The sequence below is a fragment of the Notechis scutatus genome, chromosome 5 (genome assembly GCF_049901735.1).
Source record: "Notechis scutatus isolate UNSWTSFEM ecotype Mainland chromosome 5, rNotScu1.2, whole genome shotgun sequence".
Taxonomy (NCBI): Eukaryota; Metazoa; Chordata; class Lepidosauria; order Squamata; family Elapidae; genus Notechis; species Notechis scutatus.
The window spans coordinates 1,798,582-1,817,220 of record NC_142013.1 but is presented as its reverse complement, the minus strand read 5'-3'; the positions used below and the strand labels follow the sequence as shown (position 1 = coordinate 1,817,220).

General features: G+C 44.3%; 1 protein-coding gene across 1 annotated transcript in view; it reads right to left on the bottom strand.

The window, feature by feature from the left end:
* PGM2L1 (phosphoglucomutase 2 like 1) overlaps positions 1 to 18,639 on the bottom strand; it is a 34,397-nt gene that overhangs the window by 10,172 nt on the left and 5,586 nt on the right. Inside the window, 7 exon segments of the mRNA XM_087967513.1 lie at positions 258 to 355; positions 492 to 681; positions 2,505 to 2,698; positions 3,063 to 3,146; positions 6,454 to 6,538; positions 8,320 to 8,426; positions 14,875 to 15,042. Of these exon segments, the coding sequence (XP_087823639.1) occupies positions 258 to 355; positions 492 to 681; positions 2,505 to 2,698; positions 3,063 to 3,146; positions 6,454 to 6,538; positions 8,320 to 8,426; positions 14,875 to 15,042 (926 nt within the window).

Sequence of the window (18,639 nt, the reverse complement as noted above, 5' to 3'; positions counted from 1 at the left end):
CATTAAACGAATGGTTGAAGTTAAAGACTAGCTATATTTGATTGGATGAGTGTGACATTTATGTGCCGCTATAAGCTGCCCAGAGTCACTCTAGATAGTGAGATATAGGCAGCATAGAAATTACATAAATAAATGGTTCTTTCCCACAGACTCGCAGAGAGCAGCCCAGCCGGCTTCTCCTGGTGGGGTTGTGATGCTCTTGGCTCAGAAGAGGGAGTTATGGCAAGGCCAAGCCGCAGGAACCTCCAGCCACTCACATTTCCTGTCGTTCGGCCACCGCTAGCCTGTCCGCATCAGGATCCGTCGCCACGACCACTCGCGCTCCCTCTTTCTCCGCCAGCCGCAAAGACAGTTCCTGGAAAAAACGTTCGTGGTCGCCATTCAAACGAGCCGATCCGAGGGTTGATCCCAGCTGATCTACTTGGAGAAGACCATTCCCCCAACCCCCCATTCCTGGGGCCTGCAGAAGCACCACGGGGGCAAAAACCTACCAGCACCGATTCTCCTTCTTCGGGATTGGGACATTTGACGGTGGAAAAATCTGGATCCGGATCCTTTTGTTCGGGGACTGGAATGGGGGGCTGGAAGCCAAAGGCCTGGAAAGCCAGCTGCACGTAGTCGTGTCCCACCCCGTGGAAAGACGTGTGCACAAATTTCAAGGGGGTCTTTGCGTTCAGCTCTCTGTGGTGGAAAACAGCAGGAAGAAAGCGTTAAAGGCAGGCGTGGGATTCAAATTTCTTAACCAGTTCTGTGGGCATGGCCTAATTTGTGGGTGTGGCTTGGTGGTCATGTGACTGGCTGGCCATGGCTTGTATGTAAATATTATAAATATTTGGGTAAATATTGAGTTTTTCATTAAAAAAATATAGCAACTTTCACCCAAAATCAGGCAAAGCAGGGAGGCCGATTGAGTTGCTCGCAGAATCACAGATTCATTCAGAGATCTACCTTTCTGCCATCTGCTACCTGAGTCTGCACTGAAAAATAGAAGCTTTGGTCCTAAGGAAGGTTCAGCTCTGCTTTTAGATTAGCTAGAAAGCAAGAAATCCAAAGATTTCCTGGTTTCTAGCTAAATTAGTGTTTTCTATCCAGAGGGGAGAATTCACGTGAAACAGGGCCAATGACAGGCTGAGAAACAGATTTCCTTCTGTCTTGGCTGCAGAATTGTAGGCTGCAATTTGAAGGCAACCATGCTCTTCTTCTTTTACCACCTGTAGGTTCATTTAATGATTGTTCAAAGTTACAACAGCACTGAAAAAACTGGCTTATGACCATTTTTCACGGGTACGACTGTTGCAGAATCCCCGTGATCCCGTGACAAAAATTCAGATTTTTGGGCAACTGCTTCATATTCATGGCAGTTGAAGCATCATGACTGAATCAGATAGCTTTCTAATTGGGAACACGTAACCCTGGTGAGCAAGGACCAATCTATCATTTATAACATGATAACAAGAAGGAAAGGGGCCCAGTTTGGTGTAGTGATGAAGGCACCAGACTAGAAAACAGGAGACCATGAGTTCTACTCCCACCTCAGGCAAGACGTAGCCCAATGTAGTAGAGCAGGGGTCCCCAACCGCCGGTCCGTGGACCGATACCGGTCCGCGGAACAAGTCTTACCGGGCCGCTGGTTGCTGGGCGCCGCCATCTTTTTTTGGTAAAAAAGTGCTTCCGGTGAGCTTTTCCGGGTAGAAAGCTCACCGGAAGCACTTTTTCATCAAAAACAGATGGCGGCGCTACGCTCGGTGAGCTTTTCCGGGTAGAAAGCCATTTCTACCCGAAAAGCTCACGGGCGCGATGCGCCGCCATCTTTTTGACGAAAAGTGCTTCCGTGACGCCACCGGAAGCACTTTTTCGTCAAAAAGATGGCGGCGCCAGTTGATGCCGGTACCGGGCCGCGGCGCCCAGCTGATGCCGGTACCGGGCCGCGGCGTCGAAAAGGTTGGGGATCACTGTAGTAGAGTAGAGGTAATGACTTCTCATCCTACCTTAGGCATCGAAGTGGGAGACATTAGGCCAATCACCAGGAGAGAGTGATTGACCCAAAAATGGGCCAATGATGAGAAGATAGTGAGTTCTAGTTCCTCCTTAGGCAACAAGTGGGCCAATCTCACCTTAGACACAGAAGTGCCTCTCTCTCTCTCTCTCTCTCTCTCTCTCTCTCCCTCCCTCCCCTCTCCTCTCTCACAGCACAACACCTCACAGGGTTGATGTTGTGAGAAAAATAGAAGGAGGAAGGAGTATTGGGTATATTCGACACTTAAGTTAAAAATGTGATTAATAAAAAAGAGGAAGTGTCATGAAACCATACAGAGAGGGTGTTGGAAATGCAAAACCAGGCAGTTTCTGTTACTCAATTCACAGTTTTATTCATTCCTTAAAATATTATCTAATCTTGGTGTCCACTACTGCAGATAAATGCACCTTCCTTCTTACATTTCTCCTTTTCAAAATGTGGGAATTGTGCCAACAGGAACAGCCACGGATAGGGTGGGGTATCTTACCGGTGGTAGCAGATCTTTTTCAGGTCCTCCATGTAGCTTGCAGAGATGTTTTGCAGAGGGTCTCGAGTGAGAGGGCTGCAGTCCACCAGATTTTCGTTCCAGGAGTCATTCCACGGCTCCACGCATTCTTCGATGCATTTCAGGATCTCTTTATCGTGTGGGGATGTGATCTGAGCGCCGTTTTCCCAGTAGACCTGCAGTGAGAGTTCACCAAAGTGAGGAATCTGCTTAACAGTCAAGCTGTGGGAAGAGATACGCAGCCCTCAACTTACAATTTACAACAACTAACAACAACTATTCTCGAAAGCAGACCCTGTTCGTGTGGTAATTTTGGAGGGCTGTGGAAGCTGTGCTACAATGGGGTGTGCTCTCATACAGTCTCCAGATACTCCGGAGGTCACGTGAGAGGGCTATGCGCTTGCCGAAAGCACCAAGGACGCCTCATTTTCCAAACTTTTCACACAATGAACCCAAAAGGTTCACCATCACTGACCTAGAGGGGGAAAATGTTGCAAACCAATTAATCAAATCAGGCATCTACAAAGTTTGCTGACCTACCTTGTAGCCATTGTCTTCTTTACGGTTGTGGGAAGCTGTAATCATCACGCCTGCAACCGCTCTGAGCTGCTGGACAGCATACGGCTGCAAAACAAAATGTATTTATTTATATTTAATATTTCTAAGCCCCCATCTCCTTCAGAGAGCCTGGATTCTACCTGTGCTGGTTAAGACAGTATATAGTTGGAAATGGGGGCTGTCCCCTTAAGGGAACGCCTCATGGGAAATGTAGTTAATGCCTCATGGGAGATATATAGTTCAGGTCATGTGGTCACATCTGTACTCCTGATTGGTCACTGAATTGACCGCTGGTTGGGTTGGGGGGGAGTTTTCTCTTCATTTTTACTTGGACCCAGCAACGTGCTGGAGTCTCCCCTAGCTGTATCATTATGGGATGAAGATAACTATCTTTTCACGCTATGAAGGAGACGATGCAAAGACTGGACATTAGATGAATCTCAACAAAACTGTGAGTTATATCTTGAGGATGCCTGATATAATCCAATAAAAGAAATTTTGCATGGAAGCCTTCGTAGTGTTTAACTCCTTATATCTCAGGCATTTTGAGAAGATAAATATTGCCTGAGACAAGAACAATACCTAAAATCGCGTGCGGTTGACCAACATCACCCAGGCTGAGCCCCTAGAAGGAACATCAAGCACTCCAAGCACCTGTATAGCTGCTACAAGAAAAAAACATTTGGAGCCTTGGAGTCAAAGCCACTTTTTGGAAAAACAAAAAGATCATTTTACTTAAAATAAGGAAAATAAAATAAACCTTTTTAAATGGCAGGTGCACGAAGAGATAACTTGGCATTGCTGTTACGTTAAAACAGCACACCAGATGTACAAAAGGGTTCCTTGCCCACACAAAAGTGATAAAAAATGTTTCACAGATGCCCAACCGCTGTTCAGTTTTAGAAAAGCTAAATTCTCCAAATTATTTCACTCTGAGGAAGGCAAGGCTTAAATTGTGCAGGATTGTCAACGCGCAGAACTGGATCCGGAAAGGGGCAGCTCACAGATATAATAACCCAGGAGAAATAAGTTTGCCAGTGCAGGGAGTCCTTGACTTACGACCCACAAATGAGCCCAACGTTTCCGCTACTAAGCAAAACAGTTGGGAAGTGAGTTTCGCCCCGTTTGACAACAGCTGCTGAGTGAATCACTGCAGTTGTTAAGTTAGCAACGTGGTTGTTAAGCGAATCTGGCTTCCCCTTGTTGACTTGGCTTGTCGACCCCGGGACACTGCAACCGTCATAAATGGGAGTCATTTGCCAAAGTGACTGAAGTTACGGCCGTTAACTGAGAAACGGCCATAAGTCACTTTCTTTCAGTGCAGCCGTGACTTCAAGTGGTCACTAAACAAACTGTTGTAAGACGAGGACAACCTTTCAAATTGTCTCTGACTTTGTCTACAGGTTGCAGCCAAGACAGGCAACAGAAACTGCACGTTGAGCTAGTGGTATATACAACTCTTGGGATTACAGTTTAGCGGTTGAATTTTCACCTTTTGGGAAATCACTTGATTCAAAAAGCAGTAATTAATTGTGAAACACAGAGCGGAGAAGGAAGTGGAAAAGGCCAGATATATCCATTTTTCCCCACCAAGCAATTGGTCAAGGCAGTCCTTGCCTTACGACGGGTTGCTTAGCAACTGTTTCAAGTTATGACTGACCTCTCACGAGCTTTTTACAACCCGGTTTCCAAATTCTAACGGCTACCACCCTCCATGCAGTCGCATTTCAGGCCGCTTGGCCACCAGCCAACGTTTATACAGCTGTGTGCAACACCCCATGGTCACGCAGTTGTGATTCACAATGTCTTTTGCAGGAAACAGCCGAGTTCGCTTAACGACCATGGCATTCGAGGAAACAGCTGAGTTCGCTTAACGACCATGGCATTCATTTTAACAATCCGTAGTGTTCATTTAGTGACAGTTAATGGCTGCTGCAAAAGAGGTTGTAAAACCGGGCGCTTAACAACTGGCATGACATACAACCAGGATTCTGGGCTCAGTTATGGCTGTAAGTTGAGGACTATCGCTGTGATTTTCAGCCATATTCTAGACGCTGCCCCATAGCCTAAGAAAGTGGGAGGGGAGTGATTTCCATTGAGTAGTTCTAAGTAGACAAAATAAAGGTTCTTTTCCTAGTTCAAGGTCATTAAGCGTGGCGCAGCATGGAAAAAAGGATCTTACACCGAGACAGATCGTGATTGGTCCATGGGATGTGATGATGGGAGAACAGGGGATGATGGATTGTAGCTTGGGACATTGTGCGAAGTCCGGGAAACATTTAGTTTCGAGATTCCACGGATGTGCCAGGTGGCTATTCTAATAAAGGTACATTTGAGATGATGCTTGTCTCGGAGTTACTGATGGGAATGGAGGTTTGCTGGAACGCGGACAATTAATTGCCTGTAGATCAGGGGTGTCAAACTCGCGTCATCGCGGTGTCGTCAGGTGACGTATTGGGACTTTTTTTCCCCTTCACTAAACCGGGCGGGGGGCGTGGCCGGCGCATGATGCATCCGGCCTACAGGCCAGGAGTTTGACAGCCCTGCCGTAGATTAAGGGAAATCTTCCATTACCACAGGGAGCTGGTTGGGGTTCGCCTGCAGCCTGTGCGGATGGCAGCAGAATCAAGACAGTGAGGAAGAAGAGGAACCAGTCTGGGAGTCTGGGGAGGGCTCGGATGAGGGTCCTGCATCCGATACAGAAGATGGGGCCAGGACCATCTGGGAGTTATGTGCGGACTCCGGAGCCTCCAGAATCAGAGGAACGAGGGGAGCCCGTTCCCAGTGCGCGCGTGCGCAGAGCTGCCAGAAGGCAGGAGCAGCTAAGACAAAAGGGGGCAACTCGGGAGTAAGGCTTGGAGGTGATTGCCCCTCCCCTAAGGGATAAAGGACAGGCAAAGGTAGGAAAACCTGTGCAGGAAGCAATGTCACTCACTCTGGACTCTGAAAGCTCCGTGGTGCATTTGTTCTGTTTGGTTTTGGAAAGACTAATGGGGACTTTAGTCGCTGGCAGCACTTCAAGTCAGATAAGGTGCGTTCTTATCAGACGTCTTTCTAAGAACTTTCGGCAGGCGTCCCTGGGACTAATTATAACCGGTTTAAAACTCAGGCGATTCTATGAATGATGATAATTCACAGCCACTGAACTAAAATGAAAGAGTTCTGGATTTTAGATGTGTTTGTTGGTGTTTCAGGAAGCCTTGGTCAGAACAGGGGGGGGTGCCCAGCGCTAACCCTACTTCATATCTAGCTACGGAGGTTGAGATGGCCAGCTTGGTTCAAACCACCGTGCCACCGAATTCCGCCAAAGTACAAAACTACCCCCACGAAGCTCAGTCAGCATTTTTTTTTTTTTAAAGAAATAGCCACTTACCACAAAAGGCGTGGGGACGTATCTTGAGAACAAGTAAACAGGAACTCCCTTCGCAAGCAGGACGGCCGCTGTCAGTCTGGCAAGCCTGTGGAAAAGAAGAAATTAAAATGCAGGAAATAAACGGCTTCCTTCTCAGGAAGCCAAAACGTTCAGCCGTGAGCAAGACTGGCAACAGGCTACGACGGGAGCTGCAAAAAAACAGCTCAGCCGTTTCTTTCATGCTGCATTACGTTTTCCCAACTTTGGCTGTGAGAAATAGTTTGGTGTTGCAGTTAAGACATCAGGCTAGATACCGAGAGATTGCGAGTTCTAATCCTGCCTTAGGCATGAAAGCCGGCTGGGTGGCTTTGGTCAAATTACCAGGAGAAGGTGAGCTCTCATCCCGTTTTATGCATGAAAGCAGCTGGGTAACTCAGTGGATTCTAGTTCCATCTTAGGCCCAAAAAGCCAGCTGGGTGACTTCGGTTATCAGGGGACTGGGAGTTCTAGTCCCACTTTAGGCACGAAGCCACCTGCCCTGGCCTCTTTCTCAGCTGTAGGAAGAAGGCAATGGCAATGGCAAACCAACCCTGCAATCTTGCCTAGAATGCAGCGGGGGCTAATCCAGGCAGCCTCTAGGAGTTTTTAAAAACACCGAGTCAAGGGCATTAAAAAAAAGGGGCCATCTTTCTCAACAGCACAAATTACTACGCAGTGCTGACTAAGGCGCCTGTCTGTTCTGGAGCTACCTAAAGTGCTGAGGGATAGAGCAAGCACAGAAACACAGGCCTGTTGGTCCAAATTTCTCTTCTGAATCGGCTTCGTGCCCGAATCAAAAGGCTTTCCATATATTACAAAATGATTTAAAAGGTATTTTTAGGCCCTGTACGTCTCTTGGATTCCAGATTTATTCAATAGGATCAACGGCAAATTCTGCAGGAGAATGTATGACAATTGTACCCAAGGTGAAAGGCTAATTCAGTTCTGCTTAAATGTTTTGTCTGCAACAAAGGATCTAGATCTAGATCTACAGCTTCTATCCCGTTGTACCCAAAACTATCCAAATTTCTCAGACCCCTTGAGAGAGAATGAAGATCTGAATCCAGCCAGGTCTACGTAAAGCATTTTTTTTAATAAATAAATTTTATTAAATTTACAATTAAAAACATATCGACATTGCATACACAAAAGGGAAAAAACAAAAAAAAGAACACTCGGTCTTACGAACCGGAAAGAGAAGAGAAGAAGAGATGTAAAAGGAAGAAAGAAACAAAGAAAGAGAAAGAAAAAAGAAAGAAAAGGATGCGTTTAAAAACAGACAATATCCTTTTTGACAGTCTGCAAGATCCAATTCTCCTACCTTAATTTGAATACACACATCTTATCGATATCTATGCTTAAATTACCCATTGTCCATTAAGCAGTTTATCTCTGGACTAACCAATTATACCAAGAGTTCCAATTATTGTAAAATGTTGAAGGCTCTTTGTTTTTAAGTGCTATAGTTAATTTGTCCATTTCTGCACAGTCACATATTTTCTGGATGACCATTTGTTCTGTAGGTGTATAGGGTGATTTCCAACACTGGGCGAACGCTAATCTGGCCGCAGTTAGGATATGAATTGTTACATATTTCATCTTTTTGGGTAAATGTTTATCGGAGATCCCTAGTAGGAAGAACTCTGGTTTGTATTCGATTTGTTCTTTGGTTATCTCCTGGTCTACGTAAAGCATTAATTAACAGTTGTTATTACTGCTGCCTATTTGCAGAAAAAAATTGTTTATTTCCAGATCTGCTTTCCCCTTCAAACTATTTTTAGTGGCCTCTGGGAGAGAAGCGGACGCATTCTTTACTTCTAGATTTTTAAACCTGGATCAAGTCCATACCTGAAGCTGCTGCACATGCTGGTCACCTGGCCTCTTGTGTCATACCCTACCACAAAACCACGTTGCTTGAAGTCGGAAAAACATTGGCCAAGGTATTTGTACATCCCCTGCAGGAAAGGAAGAAGAGAGGGAGAACACAGTATTGTTTGCCTCAGCAGGAAACTTAAGGGAAGGTGAAGTTTATTAAGATGATTTTCTGTGGCTTAGACCAGAAGGCATCACTCTCAGATTCAGTCCAAGGAAGTGGTGGTTCCATTTGGCAATATGTATAAATTATAGGCATTACACGTTTACCGGCCTAATGCTTAAACAAGTTATTTTAAAATTCAATTTTTTCTTTAAAAAAAAAAAAAGGAAATTCAGTGCAATTTATTTTTGTAATATTTATTTTTATACCCTTCAGTGTTTTTCGGCTTTGTCAACTTTAAGATGTGTGGACTTCAACTCTCGGAATTCCTGGCTGGCTGGAGAATTCTGGGAGTTGAAGTCCACACATCTTAAAACCAACCAAGTTGAGAAATATTGCTACAGATGAACCAGGAGGTTAATAAAAAGAGGCATTTAATTCTTCCACGCCGAGCTTCCTCAGCCGGAATGATGGAGGAATCTGCCCTTGCTCCGTTGTGCTGTTTTGTTCATCAGCCTGAGAAGAAAATTTGCCATCTTTCTACGCCAGTGTATCCAGAAGTGAAATAACGTCGATTGATGTGGGTGTGGTTTTTATTGTTATTTATTTCTCAAAACTATAGAGCCACCTATCTCACACAAGGGATGCTGGGCAGCGAGTGTACGCAGTGAAAACATAAAGCGTTTTTCTTTTGAACGATAAGGAGGAATTCATATTTACATGACGTCTGGCATGGCCCAAGGTCTCTTACAACGAGGCCCCTGGATCAGCTACTATCTGAAGCTACTGATCCCCGGATCACTTTGCAAGAAAAACAAAAAAGAACTACTCTCGGTCGGTCGCTTTCACCAAGAGCCGATAAGGTGGAGATAACTGCTAAAGTAAACTTCACACTGAACAATATTTGCTGAACGGTAAATAATTTATCCTACGTGTAACAGTTCGTTATATTCCCACACAATAAAGATTTCCAAAACAAACATGCCATTCCAGGATAAAGACAGTGTACTAATTCAGATAATTCTGTTTAAGTAGATCGATATACCAGCGGCCTCTTTCTCCACACAGCAGCTAACTACAACAATGCCAAAAAGCTTTCCATGTGTTATCTGGGGCCACTGTCAGGTTCAAAACTAGTCGGTTAAAATCGCAGCTTGTTTTCTGGATAAGCAGAACTTTAGGGAGGGAGAATGGTAGGAAAGGGAGAGGGAGATAGGGAGGGAGGGATATGAAGAAAGGAAGTGAGATGAAGATCCATCACATGGGCCAAATACTCTAACCTCCTATAGTTTATTAAACTGAGATATGACTGCATGATAGCATAAAATGCCCTGCATGACAAACAGAAGAAACTGGGCTACTCCAGATTAAAAGAGTGAAGCACTCAGATGTACATATTTCTCTATTTTGGGACCCTAAAGTGAGGCAGGTAAAGACTTCGCATTCTAACTTGTAATTTTCCGAGGGAGAAATTTTTTATCTATCTTCCTTCCACATACCTGACACCCTGATATTGTTCTTGGTTCGCTTTTTTTGTGTGTTCTGCAAAGGTGCAGCTCTATTAAATACACCGATGCTTTTTTTTCTTTAATTTCTCCCAAATTAATCCTGCTGTGGGGGTTCAAATTATGCACCCCAGATGGGTTCTCTGAATCAGCACAAATCCAGCAGAGGCTCCAAATGGCTATTTGGGGGGAATGCTGATGTAGTGCCTGGTACTTCGATCAGCACAAATCCCACGCAGGAGACCTAATGCCTGGATCTTTACCACATTTAGCTGATTGCTCAATAAGTCTGCATGGCATAGTCCTTTCCTTAGGGCAAGCTACAACATGGATTAAACAAACAAAAAAAAAACCTTAGTAAAAATGTATAAGTAAAATGTATAGGTAGGGACCAATTCTGGACATTGGTTCATTTCAAAAACTGCTGGATTCCATTCACTTACGAGAACAGTGTTTCTCCACACCTGGCCCAATTTAAGGTGCGTGTACCTTCAACTCCCAGAATTCCCTTAGCCAGCATGGTTGTTGCTCAGGCTTCTGGGAATTGAGGTCCACACATCTTGAAGATGCCAAGATTGAGAAATGCTACCCTAAAGGTATAAACAAGAGGCTTCAAAATGAGCTGTGAAAGGCAACGTTGAACAAAATACGGGTCCCCCGAGAAATTCCACAGCCCTGGCGGCCTGGCTAGGTGAGGAATTCTGGGAGTTGAAGTGCACACACTGGAAAGGCAGCAAGGCTGAGAAACACTGTATTAGAAGGACCTGGGATGTGGAAGTCAGAGGTTAATCCAAGTTTCTACAGCTCTGCTTGGACCGACTTGGACATAAACCACACTGCTCTATCTCCGTCCCCTATGTAGAATCAATGGGGGTCATACAAGGTTGACATAGGGAATATGGGGTGGGAGGGCAGGGCATGGACCAAAAGCAACCCCTTCCCCATTTACAAGCCAGTGCCAGCCTGCTAAAGGCTACTACAGGTGCAAATGCAGTTAGCACATTAAGAGCAACTACGGCTATGTGCAATCCGCAACTTAGCCAAGATTTATCACTGGATGGATAAGGCAGCTGACTGATCTTCCTCAATTAAATATGCATACTTGGCTGGCAGTTAGGATAAGATCAAGAAAAAACACCTTTATTAACCCCTCACACACCCACCCAAAAAAAAAAATGCTCACTAAAATATCCTGGGGTGGCTACTGAAAATTTACGGAGACATCAGCATTATTCTAAATCTAAGTGTAAGCATTGGACTTTTTCCCTTCAATCAAAAGGAATGAACTTCTGAAGATCAGGTAGGAATCCTTGATTGAAAGGGATTTTATCTCAACCCCAGGCAAAGCAGAGTCTAAGACAGTGATCCCCAACCTTTTTGATGCGCCCCGTACTGGCATCCGGCACCGGCATCAGCTGGGCGCCGCCATCTTTTTGATGAAAAAGTGCTTCCGGTGACCTCACCGGAAGCACGTTTTCATCAAAAAGATGGCGGCGTTACCTCGTGAGCTTTTCCGGGTAGAAATGGCTTTCCACCCGGAAAAGCTCACCGAAGCGCTACACCGCCATCTTTTTGATGAAAACGTGCTTCCGGTGAGCTTCCTACCCGGAAAAGCTCACCGGAAGCACTTTTTCATCAAAAAAAGATGGCGGCGCCCAGCAAGCCAGCGGCCCGGTAGGAGTTGTTCCGCGGACCGGGTCTAAGATATCCCCAGGCATAAAGGAAGTTAAAATCCCTCCCCTTATTCAGATGTGGATTTTTAGTCAAACAAAGAACCAACATGTTAATTCCCCCCTTCTCCTTCTCTGGGAAGCGTGTCTTAGAAGAGTTCCCAGGAGTGTCTTCCGGAGCTGGAATATTTATGGTTCCTTCTCATCTTGTTATCTCTTCCAAGAGGTGACAAGTTTCTGGACATCTGGCTCCATTCCTCCAGTTGTATATCATATGCAAGTTATACAGAATCAATATAGGGTTTAATATATTCAGGTTACATCAAAAAGGATTACTTGTACCAACCTCCCCCGCTCCTTCTTCTTCCACTGAAGAATGGCAGATACACGGATCTGACACTAAGTCCTTCCTCTCCCTCCCTCCCTGTATAAACAAATTGTTTTTGTGTGTGTGTGTGTGTGTGTGTGTACACACACACACATACATAACAAAATGTTAAAAAGTTATGATATTTAGGAAGTCACTTACCAACCACATCTAAATAATATTAAAGTAACCAAAATATCTTTACGACCCCCAAGGCATGTCACAACTTTTGAGCACCCCTAATGTTTGGAAATTGAAAGCTGGAAAATTTGGCAGGCCCCAAATGTATGCATATATAGAGGATTTGTTCATAACCAAATAGCCGCAACAATTCCGCTAGATAAAAAGAATAGCAATTGCCGGGAAGGGCTACCCACAAGAACTAGGGAAGCAAACATCCAGCAACACCCAGAATGTAATCCACAAAAGAAGAAAGCAGCCCAGAGGCTCCCTGGTGTCCGAACGTGAACTTCCTCCCAGAAATGCCTATTTTTATTTTATCAGCCAATCTCCCAACTGCACATTCTTCCCAGCAAACCAAAACACAAAGGCAGCACGTGCTGGGCAGGCTCTCTGGAGCATGACCAGTTCAGAGTCAAGAAGCAGGAAGTTCGGAGCTTGGCATGCTTCCAGAGCGATCCGAGCTCTTTTGACCTGCATTCTTGCTTCTATTAATGCATGTTTACATTATTGTACAGCAAGTCTTGCTCCAGGCATTCCCCCATCTCCCTCCCCACCCCCCAGTTTTTCAATCCTGCGCACACAAGCACCACCTCTTCGTATTTCAAATGCTCCTAACCAAGATGGTTGATAAGTCCACCCCTCAACACACGGGCAATTCAGAGAAGGGAGAAGAAGGAAGGTCTCCATTTATACAGGTAGTCCTCGACTTACAACCACAATTGAGCCCAACGTTTCTGTTCCCGAGTGAGGTATTTGTTAAGCGAGTTTTGCCCCACTTTACGGCTTTTCTTGCCAGTTGTTAAACGGATCACCGCAGTTTTCAAGTTAGTAAGAAGGTTGTTGAGTGAATCTGGCTTCCCCACTGACTTGGTCAGAAAGTCACAAAAGGGCATCACGTGGCCTGAGAACACTGCAACCGTCACAAGTATGAACCAGTCGCCAAGTATCTGAATTTTGATCACGTGACCGTGAGGATGTTGCGACAGTCGTTAAGTGCTGACCCTTCGTGCCCGCTCAGGGCCGGGTCTTTTTTTATGAAAAATGGTCGTGCTTACCCGAAAAGCTCACCAGCACCCTTTTTATAAAAAAGAGGCGCCAGGCAGCGGCCTGTAGGAGTGTTCCGGGTGAGGACCGGGGGTGGTTGGGACCCGGTTAAGGAAAATAGGTCACTTTTTTCCAATGCCACTGTAACTTCAAATGGTCATTCAATGAACTGGGGTAAGCCAAAGACTACCTTATACACACACACTATATACCACACTACATCACCGCCACAGCCTCCCTTGGAACGATAAAAACAAAAAAAATCAGATTAAAAAAAGAAACGTTCCCTTCATTGGAAACGACAGCGCTTCAAGCAATGAGCCTTTTGTTTCTTAATAGGGCCGCACGACAATCATTTGAGTTCGTTTCTATAAATGCATTTATCCTCAGGGTTTATTCCACCTAAATCTTTTTTTTTTTAAAAAAAAAAACACCACGTAATATTCTGGCAGGCGCAGGAAAAACAAATCCTCTGTTTTTAATATTCCTCCAGGAAGCTCAGAGGAGCAAGCCCTGTGCCGCTTTATTGTTTTATCCTGTAAGGGAGGTTAAGCCAAGTTCACCAGTAACCCCAAGCGTTTTTGGGTTTGGGTTGGGTTTTCTTTTGAGAATTACTTAACAAGACCGGGCAAATCTGTTTCGCTGAACCCTGGGTGCCTAGTCAACAGGAAGAAGGGCTGTCGACAGTCTCCACAATGTCAAAATCTCCGAAGCAATGCCAGGTCTTCCTTCCTCAGATAACCTCCTCTTATGGTAAATCCCCGGTTCTTCTACGCTACTGAAAATCAGCCTGCAACCACAACGTTAAGCGGACAGCAACGGCAGATATTCAGAAATGGCAGAAAAACCAGCAGAATGCTGCTTCTCCGTTTCTCTCCCCCTTTTCCATTTCGCCCTTTTCTGCGGCATTTTTTCAAATGGAAATTTGGCAACGAGAGGAGAAAACACAAACTTGCTTTGCTTTATTCTATGTTTTTGAGCCCTTTTAGTTGAAGAGTATGGCAGAAACGTTTTAGATCAATGTTTCTCGATCTTGGCAACTGGAAAATGTGTGGACTTCGACTTAAAATAGTTGAACTCCCTACATCTTCAATACATCTTATATACATCTATCTTAAAACTGAATTCTGGGACTTGAAGTACACAATTCTTGAAGCTGTATTCTGGGAGTTAAAGTCCACACACCTTACAAGTTGAATTCTGGGATCTGAAGTACACATATCTTAAAATTGAATTCTGGGATTGGAAATCCACAATAAAATCCAAGCTGAATTCTGAGAGTTGAAGTCTACACATTTTAAAGTTGCCAAGGCTGAGAAACATTGCTTTAGATCGGTGGTCTCACAACTTTTAAAACTTGTGGATTCAACTTCCAGAATTTGCAAGACATCCCGACTGCTTGACGAATTCTGAAAATCCACAAATTTCCAAAAGTTGCCACATTTGGAGACGTCCGCTTTACACGTACCAAGGATGTATCAGAGGCACGTGGAATATTAAACAATGATTTATTTATTTTTATTTTTTGCTTTCCCAGTTCAGGTTACGTCTTTCATGCATTATGGGGCACCAACAATGCATCTGATGTTGTATGTGGGGCAGAGGAGAGGGGGCAGCAGAGCTTTTAGCCTTCCCAATGGCTCTGGCTCTGGAACTCACCTGGGTCGACTGGATCACAGTAAGGTCGTTGATGTAGCAGAAGCCAGCCCCCATGGCGGAACGGAGACCGGCGGTCCCAAAGGTCAGCCTGCGGCACAGACGGTCGCGCAGCTCCTTATTCTTCCCATTTCTCAACAGAATTTCAATCTGCTCTTTAGTTTTAGGATTCTGTGAAGAAAACAATTAGCAGGATCAGACTTCACGTGTTAGGAAATTGGGAGTCAAATCACGTGCTCCTAGTGGGCTAAGGACTTTGTAAAGGAAGTCATGCCATCTCGTAGAGAAAGCCATAGAAAAGAATATTTGAACTGCGGGGGCCCTGATGCTCTCTGTGGTTGGTGGGTTTTCTTGCAGACGTTTCATTACCCAACTAGATAACACCATCCTTGCTAGAAAGGGCTTGCAGGCAGGAGGCGGAGAAGACGAGGAGGAGGAGGACAGTGGAGGAGATGGAGGAGGAAGAGGAGTTCATTTTAATGTTGTAAGCCACTCAAGAGTTGCTTTATGATGAGATGGGCAGCAAGCACCTTTAATAAATAAGATAAACAATTCAATACAAACATTAAACCTAATTCAAATTTCAGAAGTCACTTTGTTTAGTCGATAAAAGCCTAGGACAAGCCGCAGCCTGCTATAATTGGAGGAAAATGTTGTGGCTGATCTCACAAAGCCTTGTCCATGCTATCATTTGTTTTTGCCAAATTCTTTCTGTGAAAATTCTTTCTGCGAAGGATTTGCAAAGCTCCCAGTTCATGCTTTCCTGTTTGTTTGTGCCAAACATAAAGATGGCTGGCTGATAGGTAGGTAGATCACGGGGAGTGCAATTTGTACCGCATAACAAACCCTGCAAGCTTTTGATTTAGGTGCGACTGCTTTAAGCACATGCATACAAAATAAAATCCCCTATGGATCACAGGCTGCTCTCTGCAGCTCATGGCCTCCGTACAGGCACTTTAAAAAGGCCATGGAATCTAAAATCCCCGGGGTGAGTGAGAAGCCTGACCTTTACCACAAAGAGGTCAGCCAGCAGCGGGATCCAGGACTGCCAGCCATTGGTCAGTTGGCGGAAATTGAAAAATACGCATTTCGAAGACAGAATGTTTTTATTTTATTTTAATTAATTAATTAAATCTATTTGCTGCCCACCTTGTTTCGAAACGGCTTAGGGATCCAGACCTGGCTGACCTTCGAAACAACTCAACCGACATCAGTCTTGAATAAAAGAACATCCTCTCCTGTTAAAAATCATGAAATGTGATGGAGCTGAACAGTGATTTGGAACATCATTTGCACATGAATTAGATGAGGTAAACAGTCTGTGTCTCATTCATGTGCAAATGATGTTCCGAATCGCTGTTCAGCTCCATCAAACTGAAGTAAAAATGAAGCATTTCACAGGACAAGAACTATACGCTGCCTTGAGCAGTGAAAGGAGAGGAAAATACATTTTACATTTTAATAGGAAAAGTCTCGTTGCGTTAGAGGATATAAATCTGAGGTTTGTTCATGCATGATCAAATCTAAGTAACTCAAGATTCATGTGTTTCTGTCCGGGATGGCAGAAGAGGAAAGAGTTCAACTGGATCACGGAGCAATATTTTCCAATACATGGATGGGTATTTCCAACAGAAAGAAATACTGTTCTATTCTTCAACTTTAACTTTCCTTGGCAAAAAAAAAAAAAAAAAAAAACCACTAGAAAATTTAGGATTATGGATCCTTTGCACGCAGATTAATCTGTGCAAGGATCCATAATCCAACATTTTCTTTTATTTTATAATACCAGTCAGCAATTACACAGTTTAAATGTGCAAAGCATGGAAAACCCTGGCTATGGAGGCATGACATTAACACCCTTCTCTCTTCTCTGAGAATTTAAGAGAAGGTAGACTGCACGTGCCAATCCGATGGTGCTTTAAAAAGTAAGAGATGGTCAAAAAGAGAAAGAACAGTACAAATAGCCCTTGACTTACAGCCGTTCCTTTAGTGACCAAAGTTACATCGTTGAAAAAAAGTGACTTAGGACCATTTTTCATGCTTACAATCATGGCAGGATCCCCAGGGTCACAGGATCAACATTCAAATGCTTGGCAACTAATTGCAGTATCCTGAGGTCAGTGTCCCTTTTGTAACTTTCTGACAAGCGAAGTCAATGGGGAAGCCAAGATTCACTTAACAACGGTGTTACTAAAGGACAACTGAAGTGATAGGTGGGTAAAATGAATATACTGAGTCTGCTGAAATGGTCTCCTGCTCAGGCAGGGGTTGGACTAGAAGACCTGCAAGGTTTTGAATCTTATTCTGTGTTTTTATGATTCACTTAACAACTATGGCAAAACAGATCATAAAATGGGGCAAAACTCGTATAACTGTCTTGCTTAGGGTGGAAATTTTGGGCTCAACCTGTAGTTTTCCACCAGCAGGGAAGTTTTCCGTAGAGGGCGCAGAATAGAACATTTAAGAATGCCCCACCGGCGTTGATACAGACTTTTCCGCCCAAATATTAACTGCATACTCAAAAAGAATTCAACCTCCTGGTAACTGAGCCTCCTTAAATGCGACAAAGGATTAGCCAGCTTGAATTTCCTTATTGGAAGAATATTACAAAAGCACTTCGCCTGTGATTTACCTGCCATTAATGCTTTGCCTTCACTTGCCGTACAGCTTGTTCTCCCTATATATACAAAATGGGCCTCATTGCGAACTTCTCTAATAAATGCAGGTAAGATTGCAACACAGGTAGTCCACAACTTACAACCACAATTGAGACCAGAATTTCCATTTGCTAAGCAAGATGATTGTTCAGTGCATGATTTTACAACCTTTTTGGCCATGGATGTTAAATGAATCACTGCAGTTGTTAAGTGAATCATCCACCCATTGAGTAAATCTGCCCCCCCCCCCCGCCTTGCTGGAAGCCACCTGAGCATCTTGCAGATGGTGACCACATGACCCTGGGATGCTGCAGCCACTGTAAATACATGCCAGTTACCAAGAGCCCCAAATTCTGATCACCTGACTATGAGGATGCTAAGGTGGTTGTTAGTGGAAAGCTGCTCAAACAGGAAATGTAATGCTGGACCAAATTGTTCCCGTTGGTATGTTCCAGGCTGGCAATATTCAGAACCTCTTCAAGTCAAGCTTCACATAAAAAATACCCTCTCTGCATCATTTACCCACAATAACATTAGAAAGGGAGGCGGAAAAAACAACATTTGGAAATCTGACAATGAGCAAAAGACAGCAAAACAAGAATCACTTGCTTAGAACGATGAACGGGCTTTCTCAAGACAAGGTCAAATTCCTGGCTGAGAGTATCCAAGGTCCAGTAAGAGCCAATGTTATTTCTACGTACATACCGCCAATTTCTTGCACTAGCTAACCCTTTGCTCTTGGGAAATAAGGAAAAGGAACTCTCATTTAACCACAAACAACCTTAGATTACGATTTTAACTTTCAGATCTACTACAAGATACAGATTAGGATGGGGCAGTGAGGGGAGGGGCAGGTCCAACTGGCTGGCTGGCCAATATGGCTCCAAAAGCTCTGCAGGGGGGAAAAAAATCCATTTTTTCCCCCCACTTGTTGCAATCAGGATCACTCGGCCCAAACTGCATCATGTAATGTATTTCTCAACCTTAGCAACTTTAAAGTGTGTAGATTTCAACTCTAGGGCTGGCTGGGGAGTTCTGAGAGTTGAAGTCCACACAGTTTAGTTGCTTCAGTTGAGCATCCCTGAAATAAGAGGAAGAATCAACACACACT